At 38.3% G+C, this 16,953-nt stretch overlaps 1 protein-coding gene across 1 annotated transcript; it reads left to right on the top strand.

The window, feature by feature from the left end:
• Nucleotides 1–3,043: 3,043 nt before the first annotated feature.
• dhtkd1 (dehydrogenase E1 and transketolase domain containing 1) lies at nt 3,044–15,587 on the top strand. Its single transcript, XM_053318649.1, has 17 exons — nt 3,044–3,283; nt 3,521–3,673; nt 5,196–5,407; nt 5,535–5,729; nt 5,927–6,196; nt 7,456–7,627; nt 7,746–7,944; nt 8,291–8,603; nt 9,049–9,133; nt 9,234–9,373; nt 9,535–9,685; nt 9,805–9,911; nt 11,190–11,354; nt 11,437–11,519; nt 11,736–11,899; nt 14,380–14,465; nt 14,549–15,587. Exons 1-17 carry the CDS (start codon nt 3,112–3,114, stop codon nt 14,648–14,650), a joined length of 2,769 nt encoding a protein of 922 aa, XP_053174624.1. The 5' UTR covers nt 3,044–3,111; the 3' UTR covers nt 14,651–15,587.
• Nucleotides 15,588–16,953: the final 1,366 nt, after the last annotated feature.

Genomic DNA, 16,953 nt, shown 5'->3' with positions numbered 1-16,953 from the left:
TAACTTCTGAAAGCAACACATAGCTCAACTTCTACTGTGAAATATCTCTGCAGAGTGATGGAAAAACAGCAGCAGGTTAAGAGTGATGAAGAAAAAAGATTCCCACTCTCAGGATGTGGGATCAGCAGGCCATCACACACATACAGTAGTTGGTACAGTACATCCATGGCAGTGTTACCATGATGAAAGGTTAATTCATTAAACACATTTCTATAGTTGTTCAGTTTGGTTTAAGCTGCAGTGAATGGACATTTAGAGAATGGCAACAACTGCACTTCCTTTGTTGGTCAAGTATTTAAACAAGTCTTTTATCAGGCTGCTTTAGAGAACCTTATCAGATATGGTATCACAGCTTGGTTTGCTAACATCTGTGCTGTCCAAACTGGTCTGACTGATGCAGACTAAATGGAAGATTACAGGGGTAAAACACAAACGTCCCTGCAGTCTACTTATGAAAGCACCCTAAGGCAAGCCAATAGGATAGTAACAGACTCATCCTTTGTTCTACAGACTGAGTAGCAGCTACTGCCCTCTAGCAGGAGGCTGAGAGTCCCTCAAACCAGACTTAATAGATTTAAATATCATTAATTTATCCCTGTGTCAATAAAACTTTTAAAAAGTGGCAGATAAGTCCAGGATGGGCACTGGATAATCTTTTATGTAAGGCATTTTTAATGAAAAGAGGATTTTCTCTTTATCTTTATTAAGTGGGGACTTCTGCACAACATTTAACATTTAAAGATTAAGCTTCATATGAAAGCAGCTGTTTAGTAAAAGAGTAAATGTCTCATTTTTAATCTCGTTTTAGAATTTCTCAATACATGGCTATGAAAAGGCCCAAACTACTTGCATAAACTTCAAAAGGTTTGAAGAATCTGTTATTGTGTAGATTATTATAAATGAATAAACACTTTGTTGGTTTTGGCAGCTTATTTGACTCTCAATAGTTCTGATAATGAGACTGATGAAACAGGATCAAGACTGATCATGGGTTTTTTTTTTTAAACGCCTCAGTCAGTCAGTTGAAACCTGAAACACACAATTATACCTCTTAACACCAGCTGTTGACATTATTGCTCAGCCACTGACTCATCTTCTTACTCCTACACAGTGACGAAAGGTGAGGCAGCTACAGACCTATTGTACTGTAGATTGAAACTTCCTTTACTGGACAAAAGTTTATGGAATATTTGATCTTGTTTTCAGTCTCTTGACAAACTTTAGCTTTTTTGTTATTTATCTGAGACATCTGATATCTATGATGTCATTCTAAACTGCAAATCAGGATTCAGAGCTCTGGATTAACTTTAAAAGCATTGTTGATTTTCATGTATATACAGATGAGACCATTACATACTGTGCTTACAATTAATGAGGCGTATGCACAGCTGCAGTTAACTGTTGACCGAGTTCAGTCTCAGCTGTGTGAGTTCAGGCTGTCCTTAAATGCTGACAAAACAAAGTTGATGCTGTTCTCATGAAACAGAAACAAAGCTCAGAGCTCCTCTTGTATCACAGGCAAAGGCACACAGTCATTTTGTGCACAAATGCATTTAAAAGTTGATGCAAAACTTATATTAGGCTTCAGCAATATGCGTTAGTCATATCAAGTGGATAGTGGTCACATTTACAGTCTTTTTAATATCAACTTCCCACTTTGTGTTTCCTTAGACAGTGCTTCCCTGTTGAGCTGCGGTGGAAGTATAGTAAAAAAAAAAGACAGACTTTGGTACTAAAAAATTCAAGTTCAAGTTTATTGTCGTCCCATTTGACTAATTTGGACAACTGAGTCATATTAGCTTCAGATGAACTTCAAAATACAATTTTGCACTGAAGGAGGACTGTGGATTTTGTCATTCATTACTTCTATAAGAAATATTATAATGGCCAGTATGAAAAAGAGGAGCGATTAGAGCAAGAAAAAACTATTTGTGTTTATTTGGGCACCTGACTATTGTTTAGAGACAGACTTGAAAAATTGTGAACCTGTCCTTTAACCCAAAATGCTGCAATAGAGCTTATCAGAGGCCAGGAGGTCAGACTGTGGTTGCAATAGGTAGCGTCCATTTGTGAATGTGTATGGCTGTGTGAATATGAGCAGTCCCTGCAAACAAGAGTGTAACTTTCCTGAATAAATAAAGGTTGAATTTCCCCTGTCCTGTATCAAAGCATCTGTGTTCATAATCTTTCTCTGCTCATCAACTCAAGTCTTTTCTTTGATTGTCAACAATTAATGTCTTCATATCATAATCATTGCCAAATAGGTTTGCACATACAGGGTATTTGCCTGGGTTTTGTGGTGCATAACTGTCAGAAGAATTTAAAATACAAAAATATGGAAAATACACTCACTGGCCTTTTTGTTATGTGCACCTGTGCAATCTAATTCAATCCAATCCAACAGGTCTGAGGTCATAGTGGGTGATGGCAGTGTATTAGGGTGCATTATATTAAATGGTGTTCCTAAATTCAGTCAGTTCCATGAACATACAGGAGAGGGGCAAAGTATTCAGAACACCATTCAATATTTGACAATGTTAACACAGTTTTGTTTTTTTTTTGAATATATGAAAAAGAATATTTGGAAGAGCTATTGTATTGGCATTAAATGTAAATAGAAGACAATGAGATGATATGAGCGATATGTTGCCCACATAAACTATTTACAAAAAACGGGATACTTTACATATGGAAAACAGAAACGCATGGGTCACACAATAACATACGGTCAAATGAGCTTTGCAATTTACAGAGAGTGCGTGAACGCGGCACCAATCCACTTGTTGCGCTACGTCACGGGTGACTATTTCAATTCCCTTCAGAGGATTTAAACTCGCTCAAAAGTAGCTAAAAAAAAGTATATATATAAAAAATACATATATTTTTGCATTTTTAACAGAAACTTGAGTAGCAAAAAAAACAAAAAGTAGTCTTCGTGATAAAGTTATGAAACATTTACAGGACGTGTGCTGCCTTCCTTTCAGCCAATAAGCTTCCGATGCGGCGTCTCCTCCCATTCAGTCTCTCTGTGTGCAGTATGGCCGCCGTGTTGTAGCCCTTAGTGTGCTCCCTTGTGTTATGAGACATTCTAGCTTTACACCTTAAAAAAACATGTCGGCCTTACTTTTCCTAAAAAAGTCGTTGAGCAGACTTCCCCCGGGTGTCGCTCGGCAGGTTGTCGGCTGCTGTTACCATACGGAGAAAGGTGTGTACGGGTACCGACCCAAACCTACCGACTGGGACCAGAAGCTGCAGAGTGACCACATCGCTGCTCTGAATCAAGGTCAGTGTGGGACAAGTGAAATGTTCAGTGTGTGGACAACTTCACATCACCACATATAGACAAGAAAAACAGTCTGTGTGGTGTTAAAATAATGTGCAGACTTCTTATTTCACATTACTTTTCATGTATTTGTTTGTAATTATTACTCTATTAAAAATAACTCTAAATGTGTTTCAGTGTGTTTTGGGACAACTTGTTCTCACAGTGACTCGTTTTTGCTTTTTGCTTTTTGCCCAGATCATGCTCTTGCCCGTCTGGTGCAAGCATACAGAGCACATGGACATAAGGCTGCTAAAATTAACCCCTTACTGCCCCAAAAGCCTGTTGCTGACAATGTCCCGGAGATCGACATGCTGACTGGCACCATAAGAGGACAGCTCAACACCTCAGGTAACTGACAGCTGAGTACAGAAACCTGCAGGAGACATCCATCAGAGGCTGGGGTAATGCCAGTGTCCCCTCCTTGTAAACAGGTTTTGTCACTTAACCATGCAACATTATATAACTTACACGGGTTAAAGGGCTTTTATTTGCACCTGCAGAGTCCATTTCATTCACCTTTTTATATGCACTGGTGCTGATTCACTGATTGGCAGCGGTGACATAAGTATTAGTTGATCAAAAGAAAGTTAATCAGCAGGGATTTTGATAAAAGATTAAAAAAGAATCATTTCTAGTCTTTTTCTTATTTAAACTGGAACATTATTTAACTTACACTGGTTAAAAGTCTTCTTTTTGCACCTACAGATTCATTTTCAATCAAATTTTCCCATTCATTACAAACTTCACTTCTACTGATGGTAATTCAGAGGCCTTTTTCACATATAGTTCCCAGAATATCGATCCCTGCTCCTATTTACATGTGACAGGAAATGTTTCAGAACATTTCAGGAAAAGACTGCATGTGTGAAAGGGGGCTTGACTGGCAGCAGTGAAATAAGTATTAGTCAATTAGCCGATCAATACAAAGTTAATCAACAACTATTTTGATAATCGATTAATAGCTTCTTTTTGAAGCAAACATGCCAAATGTCTTTCAGTCTTTCTTTTCTTGTCACATGACAGTAAATTGAATTTATTTACATTTAAAATCTTAGTCAGACAAAACAAGCATATTGAAGTTATTATTATGGCCTCTGAGCATTTTCTTTATTATTTTCTAACTTTTATTAGCCTTAATGAGAAATCAATCAATGAAAATAATGGTTAGTTGCATGTTTTTATTGCTAATTCATTAATGTGGAAAGAATATATGGTTGAGTAGTTTTATCCATAACAGTGTTTCATATGTTATTTGTAAAAATCATTGTGCAAACTAACTGCAGCGGGTCACATTAACAAGTAACAGTCCACCACTGCTGATTGGCTGAATTGCCTTAAAATATCCACTTCTATGTAACTGTAATAAATTAATATGTAAATTTGATTGATTTAATTAGGAGGAAATTTACATATTCCAGTTGTTGAGTTAAAATTAATCTCTGAAAGAACAAGTTTAGCAGAGTTTATTCAGTAACATTTTGTGTTACTCGTCATCTCGTCATAATTAATATACTCCTTATTTTGATTATTTATTAATATATTATGTTGTGTTTACAGTGCAAATTATATAAGAAAAGTATATTATTGTTATTTTGTTGTTTAAAAAAAAATCATATTCTAAACTGGGGGTTGGAAAACATTAAAAGATCATGTTTTCCTTCTACCGGGCTTAAATGAACTCATTATACCCAACAGACTTCTTTATTGAACCAGCTACTTAATTGCGATCATAATGCAAAACAGGAACAGAAATATGGTGCAGTCAAAGAAACTTACTGAGTAAATCAAGAAAATCAGCCCAGAAATTTGACCAGACAACGACTGTTTTCTCCAGTTTAATCTCTGCTGCTGATTGCGTGTAATTCTGCAGGATTGCGGCATTTTGGCAAGACGGAGGCTTCGGTGGAAGAGGTTCGGGCCTACTTGGAGGAAGCCTACTGTGGCCACCTGTCAGTGGAGACCAACCAGCTTGGCAGCCTGGAGGAGCAGGAGTGGTTCGCTGACCGCTTTGAGGAGCTCAAGAAGGAGAGTTTCTCCCCTGAGGACAGGAAGCAGCTCGCAAAGATCATGCTGGAGTCTCAGGTGGGTTACAGAACGAAGAGGATGAGTCCCCATAGCCTACGACAAAATCAAAAAAGCAACTGTTTCATATGGGAATGTCGTGTATATCTCATCTGTCTATCTCTTGATTTTTTCTCATGATCTGCAGGAATTTGACCACTTCCTCGCCACCAAGTTTGCAACTGTGAAGCGTTATGGAGGAGAAGGAGCAGAGAGCATGATGGGCTTTTTCTATGAGCTTTTCCACCATTCGGCCCACACTGGCGTCACCGACATCATCATTGGCATGCCCCACAGAGGCCGACTCAATCTGCTTACAGGCCTGCTGAAGTTCCCACCAGAGGTTAGACAGCGGGTCACGTTGAGACACGTAGAAAATGACTTCTGTGTCTCCCACAAGGCCAGAACACGATTCAAATCTCAACTTCCAAAACAACAGGCCTCGTGATTTGCATTTAATGATTCTTATATATTCTCAAATGATTCATGGATTATTGGATTAATCATTTCACACTGTTCTCACAATCTCTCGTTCTCCAGCTCATGTTCCGTAAGATGCGTGGCCTCAGCGAGTTCCCTGAAACCTCGCCTGCCATCGGTGACGTCCTCTCTCATCTCACTTCCTCGGTGGAGTTAGATTTCGGAGCTGGACACCCCCTCCATGTGACCATGCTCCCCAACCCGTCTCACCTCGAGGCCATCAACCCCGTGGCTCAGGGCAAAGCTCGAGCCAGGCAGCAGCTCAGACAAGAAGGCGACTATTCACCTGAAGACAAGGCCCAGCCAGGGGACCAGGTCGTCTGTCTGCAGGTACAGGTTCACAACCACTGGCACAAAGATGTGTCACACAGTCAGACTACACTTTAAAAGTAAGGAAGCAGTCCAAACTTTTATTATTCAACTATAGTCACATATAAAGTGATTGATAAAACTATCAAAACATTAAATAGAAATCCACTTCAACTTTTATTTAGTTATATTTATTTACACATTAAAACAAAGCAGCAGAAGCAAAGGAGAAGAAACAAATTGTGCAGGTGAGATTTCGAAAACTCCTGGATGCTTATACAAAGAATCTCACTTCAATATGTGTTCTAACACATGTGAATACAAAAGTTATGTAATCCACAAAAATAAGCAAACAAGCAAACATAGTAGGCAACATAATTAAAGCAAAGACATAAAATAAATAAAAAAATGTAATGGATTTATTCAGCCGAACATCACCCAGAGAGTCTCTGTACTCTTTACAAGTCAATAAAAACAACAACAGAATAAAATGAAAGAAAAAGGATTGCGTGGGTTTTCTTAATTTGTTTTCTTGGATTAAAAAACTAGGTGCAGAATGTCAAGAGTTTTTAAGCATTTGTTTTAAATGTCTTTGCTCTTTTCACATTAACCGATGCACTTTAGTTTAATGAAGGAAATCTGGCACATGTAAATTCCGATTCAAATACAAATTTGTAAAAATTTTCATCATTAAGAAATAATAAGCCTTGGTGGAGGTATGCTTTCTGAGTGTTTTCTAGTGCTGACATGCTACTGATGGACACTGCTAATTGAACAAACTGCTTTATTAGCAAATATTTTTCAAACAAAACTGATTTAGGTGTAACTGTGGCAGAATAAAGTTTGCAGTAATAAAATAATAGCATGTCAGTCCAGAAACAAATGTGTGTTCAGAACAGCTGTAGACTTTGAATATATTAACTTCTGTATTGTGACCAATTTTCAAGTGACAGGCATCAGGTTTTGAAAAGTGGTCATAATGAATATTTTTAGATCTGCACCACTGAAAGTTGAAGATTGATTGATGGGTGAATGTCACAGTGTTATTGGTTGAAATTAGTTGGTTTAAACCTACATAAGCACGTCATACTTTGTTTTATAGGAAGAAAACATGACTAGGTTTTGATATAAGAATACAAAGAAATTATTTTTTGTAGTTGTTTTTGCAAATATTGTTAAATAGGTGTAGAACATGACTGAGGAGGTGATCTAAAAGGGTTAAAAAGGCATTTTTAATTTCAACTTGACTTTTAAGGCGATCTCTGTTCTCGTCTCTACAGGTCCACGGCGATGGCTCTTTCACTGGTCAGGGGATTGTTCCAGAAACTTTGACCCTCTCCAACCTTCCTCACTACAGAGTCGGTGGGAGCATCCACCTCATCGTGAACAACCAAGTGGGTTACACCACGCCATCAGAGAGAGGGAGATCCTCTTTGTACTGTAGTGATGTCGGTCAGTGAAACACAGCATCAGTATAATATTATATTTTTTCAATGATTCTGATGGCGTATAAAATTGAGGCATGGGTAGTGTTTATGATGGGAAACTAAAGCTCACATCTGTATCACAGGTAAGATGGTTAACTGTGCGGTGATCCATGTAAATGGTGATGATGCTGAGGAGGTGCTGCGGGCCACTCGGCTGGCTGTGGAGTACCAGCGGAAGTTCAGGAAAGACGTGATCCTCGACCTGATCTGCTACCGTCAGTGGGGTCACAACGAGATGGATGAGCCTTTCTTCACTAATCCGGCCATGTACAAGATAATCCGGTCAGTTAAATTTACCTTGAGAATATTAACTTTGAGGTTAATCATTGCCCTCTGAGATATAGAATATGTGTAAACATTTAATGCCGACTGATTGTCATGTATTATAATGTAATTTATTTTTTTGTGAATGGTAATATTCTTTTAAATGGGTTTTAAAAGCTCATAAATTCTCTCTCTGCAGAAGTACTTATTGATTAATTGGTTAACTCGTGTTTCAGACATTATATTTGTGCTACATGGTACTAACAATATTATTTCTCCTTTTCAACAATGCTACGTATAAAATGTATAAGACAGGAAGTAATACAGGCTCATGAAACTCTGTCACCCTGTTGTTTCCCTGCAGCTCTCGTAAGAGTGTCCCTGACTCCTACTCAGACCAGCTGATATCTGAGGGTCTGATGACCGAAGCTGAGCGTGACGAGATCAAGTCCAAACACTACAGCCTGCTCAACGAGAAACTGGCCAACATGACCCTGTACAGCCCCCCACCCACCAACCTGCAAGGGCGCTGGGGTGATCTGGTCGAACCCCAGGCCCGAGTCACCACCTGGGACACGGGTGTCCCCATCCCTCTGCTGCAATTTGTTGGAGCAAAGTCTGTCGACATCCCCGAGCACATCCAGATGCACAGCCACCTCGGAAAGACCCATGCACAGGTGCGGCTGACGTGTCTGTCACGCCTCTATTTTCCATTGGATGACAGCTGCTAGAGATGTTCCGATTCTGTTTTCTCCTTCCCGATACCAATTCCAATACTTGAACTTGCATATCAGTTGTATAGTATTAACCCTATGAGCATGTTATCTGATATCTGTCTTTCACGGGATGCATCTTCAAATGCTTTGTAAGATTACTGGTGTTAAAATTGGCTACACTACTGTCACCACTCGAAACTGTGAAAGTTGCTGTTTCAATAGCGGCAGGTTTAATAATAAATTATGTGGTATCAGATCGGTGCATAGACTCGCATACTCGCCAATACCCGATCCAGCATTTTAGGCAAGATTGGAGGCATTCCCAATATTGCCATCAATATCAGAACAACTCTAACAGCTGTGGCAGCAGATAGATGATTTTATGTTCCTCTGATTTTATTCTCAGGCTCGGTTGCTCAAACTGGAAGAGGGGACCAAACTGGACTGGTCCACAGCAGAGGCTTTGGCTTTCGGCTCCCTCCTCTGCCAAGGTCAGTGTGTCAGAAAATATTTCCAATCATTGTGGGAATCATTGCATGTTATCAGATGTTTATTGGATATACATTTGAAAATAACAAATTATTGTTGCAGGCTTTAATATCCGTATCAGTGGCCAGGATGTGGGAAGAGGCACGTTCAGTCAGCGGCACGCCATGGTGGTCTGTCAAGACACCAATGACATGCACATCCCTCTAAACCACATCAGCCCTGAGCAGAAAGGTTTCCTGGAGGTAAGACCCTTATAAAGCAGATTAAACCCTAATCTGTTTCTAAATTATGACATATTTATCTTGATAATTCTTACCACCTTTTGTAAAATGACTTCATCCATGCGTGTATTGTGATGTCTCTGTGTGTGTGTGTGTGTGTGTGTGTGTGTGTGTGTGTTTAGGTGTGTAACAGCCCACTTTCTGAAGAGGCGGTGCTTGGATTTGAATACGGGATGAGTGTCGCACAGCCAAAGCTCCTGCCCATCTGGGAGGCTCAGTTTGGAGACTTCTTCAACGGGGCGCAGATCATCTTTGATACTTTCATCTCTGGAGGTAAACTCCTTGCCTGACACGTTTGCCATAAATAGTCACAGTTACTAACATTACCTTGGCCAATATTATCTTGATCATTTTGAAAATAAGATTGAGATGTCAAATGGTTATGTTCACAGGTGAGGCCAAATGGCTGCTACAGTGTGGGATGGTGATCCTGCTGCCTCATGGCTACGACGGAGCAGGACCTGAACACTCGTCCTGCCGTATGGAGCGCTTCCTGCAGGTCTGCTGGACACTAACTACCTACTGAAAATCATCTTAACCCACCCACTGCTGCTTAATGATGAACCAAAAACACCCTTGAAGTTTCATGGTAGCTTAATGTTTAACCGGCCAGCCAGTTTAAAGGTTATCTTTTTATTCTTAAAAACTATTTAAGCTCAATTTTATACTTTTTTTAATTCAGGTTTTTATAAATGAGTTTTATGTGCTACTATTTGCCCCGTTAAGAAGGGCAAGATGGCTTTGAAAACAACAAAAAAGAGAAACATTTCATATTGTAGGATCATCTTAGGCATTTATCAAAATGGCCTCTACAATTTAAAATAGTGATTTGTGCCATAATACAGTACTGTGTGAACTGTTCTCAGTACAAAGATAAGCAGTGCAATTGTATTTGCAGGCCACTAACAGGCGCTATCAATAGCAAATCAAGAGAACAGATGCAATGTGTCTTAAACAGTCACCAGCAATCAGCAGACAAAAGACATCATCAATGAGGTTTTATCAAAAATCATCTCTTTATTCTCTCATTCTTTATCTCTATAATAAACACTCAACAGTTTATTCTGTAGTGAGCAGGAAATCAAAATTTTAGACATTCATGACTCATGAGTCATCGTGCGTCATCTCTGACAGGTGTAGTTATTTTCACAGCTATGAAATGTGACACATTGCATTGCATTGTGGGGTTGTTAGCAGGGTTGTATGGACATTACTTCCTGAGGAAACGACATGTATAGTGCATAAATGAACACTATAAATAAATGGGAGGGATATAGTGCAATTCATGGTGAATAGGGTGTGATTTTGGAGCTTGTGTATTTGTTGTGTGAGCGCTAAGTAAAAGTTGTAATATTACATATAGTGGATCCACAATGCAGCATGAGAAGTCTTACACAATCATATATTGAAAAAACAGAGGAAATATAAATTTAGATGTCTGTTGGTGGATGAGAAGAATGAGCAGAGTAGTTTCTGCTGTTCTTGCATACTGTAGTCCTTTACATTGAATTCCTTGTATGGTGAATAGTGAAAAGAACAGTTTTAGGCATGGTTACAAAAGGAGAGGACAGCGCTCCTGAGTTCAGAGGAGAACTCTGTCTCTGCTGTTATTTGTTAACTGACAACCAGGACCTCTGAGTCTCCAGTGCCGCTACTAAATTATTTATCATCCACATGTTGTGATAAATGTTAAAGAGGCTGCAAGTTAACAAGCTGGCAGATTAACACTTCACCTGAATTGTAAATGATTGCTAACTTGTCCTCGTGTGTCTCTCAGATGTGTGACAGTAAAGAGGAGGGTGTGGATGGCGATAATGTGAACATGTCTCTGGTCAACCCCACCACCTCCGCCCAGTACTTCCACCTGCTGAGGAGACAGATGATCCGTAACTTCCGCAAACCTCTCATTGTGGTTGGACCCAAGATGCTTTTGAGATTTTCTGTAAGTACTGTAAATATTTTATTGTTTGTTTATAGATTAAAAGAAAGAAAAAGAGGCTAAATAGTGTTTGTTCTTTCCCCAGGGGGCTGCATCCAGTCTGGCTGAACTGGCACCTGGAACATCTTTCAGATCAGTGATAGGTGACACTTCAGTTGCAGCAGAAAGGTACAAAATCACAAGGTTTTGGTGATCATGAAAACTCTGAGCCTTTTTATTATTTAATCTGTAGGGAGACTCAGAGTTTAAAGGCTTCAAATGTCGTCAATGAAATGTTCACAGACTAGTTTTTTGAGTAGTCCTTAATGTAACCTGCTAAAACTAGAAAGAAACATAAGTAACACAAATATGAAGTCTAGACCAATGTTTTGTTGTTCCACACAGTGTCCAGAGGGTGGTGCTGTGCTCGGGGAAGCATTACTACGCCTTGCTGAAGCAGAGGGAGGCCGTAGCCAACCAGAACACGGCTCTCATCCGCTTGGAGGAGCTGTGTCCATTCCCACTGGACGCTCTGCAGCAGGAGCTCAAAAAATACCCCAATGCCAAAGGTAGGGTGACCCTCCACTGACCTCTGCTGTCCACCTTTACAGTCATATTAACTTCACAGGGAGCTAGCAACAGATAAATAAGGTTAAAGTTAATCTCTGTATATTTAGGTTTTCACTTCTCAGTTACAAAAAGAACTGGGTTTAGTTATGAACATATTAACACTTTTACTCCTCTAATATATCACTTGCTCATACATAGTTGTACATAAGTGTGAATGACTTCTGGTCTTTATATAACTTAAGAACGAATAAGGAAAAAAAAACCCACATTAAATCTGCTGAAGCTGACTATTTACAAAGTAGAGCCCATACGTTTTTAACTTTATTATTTTATTTGAAAGTCAAAAAATAGCCAAATGATTCTATTAACTGTAATACTACCATGTGATGTGTAAGTTAATGATTGTTATTGCTTCATTTTCTGTCATTTGCATATACAGTACGCTACTCAGCTCAACATAAAAGATGTCTTTGTGAACACTGTTCCTCTTTGCTTATACAGTTTTCCTGAGTTTTGCATGTCATCGTGTTTTTTTTTTTTTAGGCATTTCCCTTTGCTATGTTATGCTACAGCACCTGTCACACACAGAAAGGCAATTCATAGTTCTTTACTTAAACTACTTAAAAAAATCATGAAATAACATTTAAAGATATGACTAAACGTTATATTGCCAGTACAATGTAAAAATTGTGTGTATCCACAGATTAAATAGAAAGAAAAGTGCCTTGAGTTAAGATTTAAGTTCAGGCTTCAGATGTGGATGGAAATTTGTTCCAGATGTTTTTGTGATGCAGATCTCCAGGTCTTGTTTGAATCCTCTTAACTTTGTCTTTTTGAGAACTAGTTATAGAATTCTGGCCAACTAAAAATACATGTGCTAACTCCTTTTTCCTGGTCTTTCAGTTGGTGACAGTGTGACATATTTGTAATTTACACAGTCCAAATACAAATACAATGCAAATATAGATAAGATATAGAAGATTAAGTAGATGAGGGTGTTAAAGTCTTTTTAAAAAGGGTTTAAGGTGAGCTCTAATGTTTGACCCTTCTTACTGGGCAGCCAAAAATGATATTTCACTCATCTCTGAATGCCAGGAGGAAAAATTATATTGATAATCTTCAATGCACTCATTTAGAGATTGAATGGGACTGTTGTCGCCCAATGAGACAGCCATCTAAATTTGAGTGTCTGGCAGAAAAATAATTAAACACGCAGCTACACAAGTGAGTCACAGTGAGCTGAATGTCCTTCAGCAGTATGTGTCAACTTAATGACTTAATGGCATTGTACAAGTTAATCTTAAAGACAACGTAAGGACACTTCTAAAGAAACCAGTGGATGTATCTGCCTAAGAAAACACTTAATTATACCTGAGTGATATTCACTGCAAGATTGTATGAAGTGTTTTTGTCCACCCACGATAGCTGAGGTATTCTAACCGTGTCGACATCAGTGTCCACATCCTTCCTTACCCGTAAATATGTGTATTTTTGGACTAACTATGGTCATTGCAGATTATTTTCACTCTTCTAATGAACTGCAGCACAGTCACAGCACAGCACTGAATGAGGATTAGAGAAACTAAAGTCCTGACGTCACTTCTGGACTCATCACAGTTTCACTTAGTTTCATAATTCAATGGAATAATCTCTCATTAAGGGTTTCTGAAAAAGCAAAACAGGATTCCTTGAATTTATTAACCTTATTTTAAGATAAATGAACATCCACTACAGCAGTTGGAATAATCTGTTGTTGAACATCAGACTTTATACTTGGTGTATTTTTATGTCTTTAAACAAGTTGTAAGGGATCTTTTAAATAATATTGTATTTTTTTTTTTGCTTGTTTACAATCCCTGTCTAGACAGACTAGTCTGAATCACTTTAAAGATTGAAAACTATATATGTGTTGTAGGTTTTCTAGTAGTTCAAGTTCAAGAAATCTTTATTGTCCCCGAGGGGCAATTTGTGGTGTAGCCAGCAGCAAAACAATAGAAACAACAATAACAATTTCAGTTACAATTTTTAAAAATAAACAATCCACAAGTACAATACAGAATAACAATAAATAGTAAAAACAAAAAAAGTTAAAGTGACCACAGTGCGTCAACCTTAAAATGGCTTAAAAGGCTAAAAATCATCCATTGTTTAAAATGCCAATGGCCGCTGGAACCCAGGACTTTTTAAATCTGCCCGTCCTACATCTGGGCATACAAAATCTGCATCCAGATGGGAGCAGTTTAAATTCCGATGCCAGGGGATGCCAGGGGATGCCAGGGGATGACTGGGGTCGCAATCTACGTTTATAAATGTCAGTGTGATTTGAAAAGCTGGCTCATGTCCTCCAAAACCTGGAAGTTCTGGTTTCACTTCAGCTTTCGGCTGCGTTGTTGTCTCCTGCCCAAAGACAGTGAAGCAAATCTAATTTCATTCACTAAGTGTGCTTTCAATTGTAATTCATAAAAAAATGCCCCCACAGAGTTTGTTTGGAGTCAGGAGGAGCCTCAGAACATGGGTCCCTGGTCTTTTGTCGCCCCGAGGTTTGAGAAGCAGCTGGCTTGCAGGGTGAGCACCGTTTCATACAATGTTAAGAATTACAGTTTGGAAATGAATCATTGATATTAAACTGTCTCCTCTGTCCTTCTCAGCTCCGGTTAGTAAGCCGACCTGCTCTGCCTGCCCCTGCTGTGGGTATCGGGACCATCCACAACCAACAGCAAGAGGCCATCCTCACTGCTACCTTCTCCTAAGACTCGGAGCCAAAATAAACACTACACAATCATCAGAGTTACACTACCAGCTGTATCTGCTGTCGCTACCAGTACAGGGCTGCCGCACAGCAGATACACGGGACCTTTAGACGATGTGGACGTGCAGTTTTGAGATAAATTGGCTAATAATAGACAGATTAAAGGAAGTGTTAAAGAGAGTAGGGTTGATCATTTTATTTGTACTGTGATAGTCAAATACAGGTTTTAATTGTAAGTTTATATGGTTTGAAGGCATGGATGGCATCTGTTATTTTCCCCTTTGTCTCATTCGACATGCCTGTAATCTGTGTTTTAATCACACAGCACAATGGTAAGATAGAAGAACAACTGCTGGTTTGATTCAGATCTGAATCGATGCCTTAGACACGACGTTTACAATATAATTGTAGTTCGAAGCACTGTTAGCTGACCGTCGTTTTTGTAGCATAACGGACTGTATCTGCCTGTTTCATACAGGCTCCATGTTTCACAATCATAATTGTTCAGTCATCTCATGCATGTAGTTTGGATATGTTCTTAGTTTTTGTACTGTTCTGAACAGAAAATATCAATAAGTTGTTTAAAGTCTCAGTGAAATATTTATATAAGAGTGGGAATATTTTAGAGTAATTAAAGAGTAATTAACTGACACTAACATTTAAAGAGGATTTGAAACTGTTTCTGAGCTAACAGAGTTGTTACAACTGAGACTGTTAAATGTGCTGCCATTACTTGCCTACTGTAAGTTAGGTACAGTATATTTGGCTGTTTCATGGCATGAATTTGTGTTAAGAGGTACTTCATCATTTCCATTATTTAATTATGGTTTGAACTCAGACATGGATTAAAAATGACGGCATTAAGGGCTGATGTAAATAAACCAAATCAGGATATTCAAATGGACATATTTTCAAATAAATCTATTTTCATGTTTGTTCATCTTGTTTCTTTTCCCCTCATTTCATGATTATATAAGGTGGATGTTAAAGTTTACATTAAGTATGGTAATGTGAAGATAGTGTCCTTTAAGTACTTAACACTGATAGTTATTTGCTTTATAATATTGATATAATAAATGTTTATATAGCATATTTCATGTACAACATGCAGCTTAACAAATATTCTCAAAGCAGACAATTTAAACTACAGAAAAATATTGAAATACATTAAAGAGTTACAGTCAGTGAGCTCCTATCTCTACGGGAATCTACCACTGTGAAAGGCTTTAGAAAAAAAATCTATCACTGGTTGCTAGGCTGCAAAGGTGTAGAAAACCACAACAATATATATGTGTGACTGAAGGAAATTCCCTCAGTGTGACTCAGAGTCAATTTTATTTGCCCCAGATCAAAACCTAAATGCAGTGTGTACTTTGTTCTAAGAAGAAGGTAAATGAACTTGTAAAGCACAAGACAATTCAAAGCTTTACATGAAACATAAAAAACATCAAGACAAGGTGTAAAAGAAACATAAACAAATATTTAAATAGAAATGAAGAGAATAGAAAAGATTAAAAACTGCAGTGTAGTGAGATTAATTTTTTTTTATAACCAAAATCTTATTCAACAACTACAGTGAAAAAAAAGAACAGACAAGCAAATAAGTCCATTCATGTAAAGAGTACAAGAGGAAGAAGACTAAACAAAATTACAAAAAAAGAAAAAAAACATAGAAAACAACAACGCCAGCAACAAAAATGTCATGAGAGATATGAATATTAATATAAATAAGTGGCAAAAAGAAGAACTGAGAGCAGCCTCAAACTCAATAAAGTTTCAGTAAATAATGTTGATTGGGGCGGGGGGCGGTAGTTTTGCTTGTAATGTCTTTAAACTGCTCACTGTTTCCTTGAGCTGATCACTGAGAAAGAATATTACTCATCATCATGGGGGCAAAGTCATTTTTAAGTGGTACTCATGAAGCTTTCTCAAGTGCTTTGTAATTTTGAGAGCATTTTAAAATCACTAATTCTGCTTGTTCTGCTTCAGGTTTCCTTAATTTAAGTACCAAACCATATTAATCTGTCATGGACCATTAGTGGGATTTCCTCTTTACTGATTGATGTTTGCTTCTATGTCAGTCTGTGAATAACTTTATTAAGACATTATAATCAACATGGGAAATAATCCCATAAAACAGCATACATACTTCAGTATCATATTCTCAGGTTCTAGTGTCAGATTGCCTCGCACTTTCACAAATGGCATTTTCCCAGTTGGTGACATGAACTAGCCAATCAGCACTTTTGTAGGTGGCACGAAGATTGGAGTATCTAACCGTGTCAAGGCCAAACTCCAAACAAA

The sequence above is a fragment of the Scomber japonicus genome, chromosome 5, assembly GCF_027409825.1.
Source record: "Scomber japonicus isolate fScoJap1 chromosome 5, fScoJap1.pri, whole genome shotgun sequence".
Classification (NCBI taxonomy): Eukaryota; Metazoa; Chordata; class Actinopteri; order Scombriformes; family Scombridae; genus Scomber; species Scomber japonicus.
This window is presented reverse-complemented; position numbering and strand designations above follow the sequence as displayed.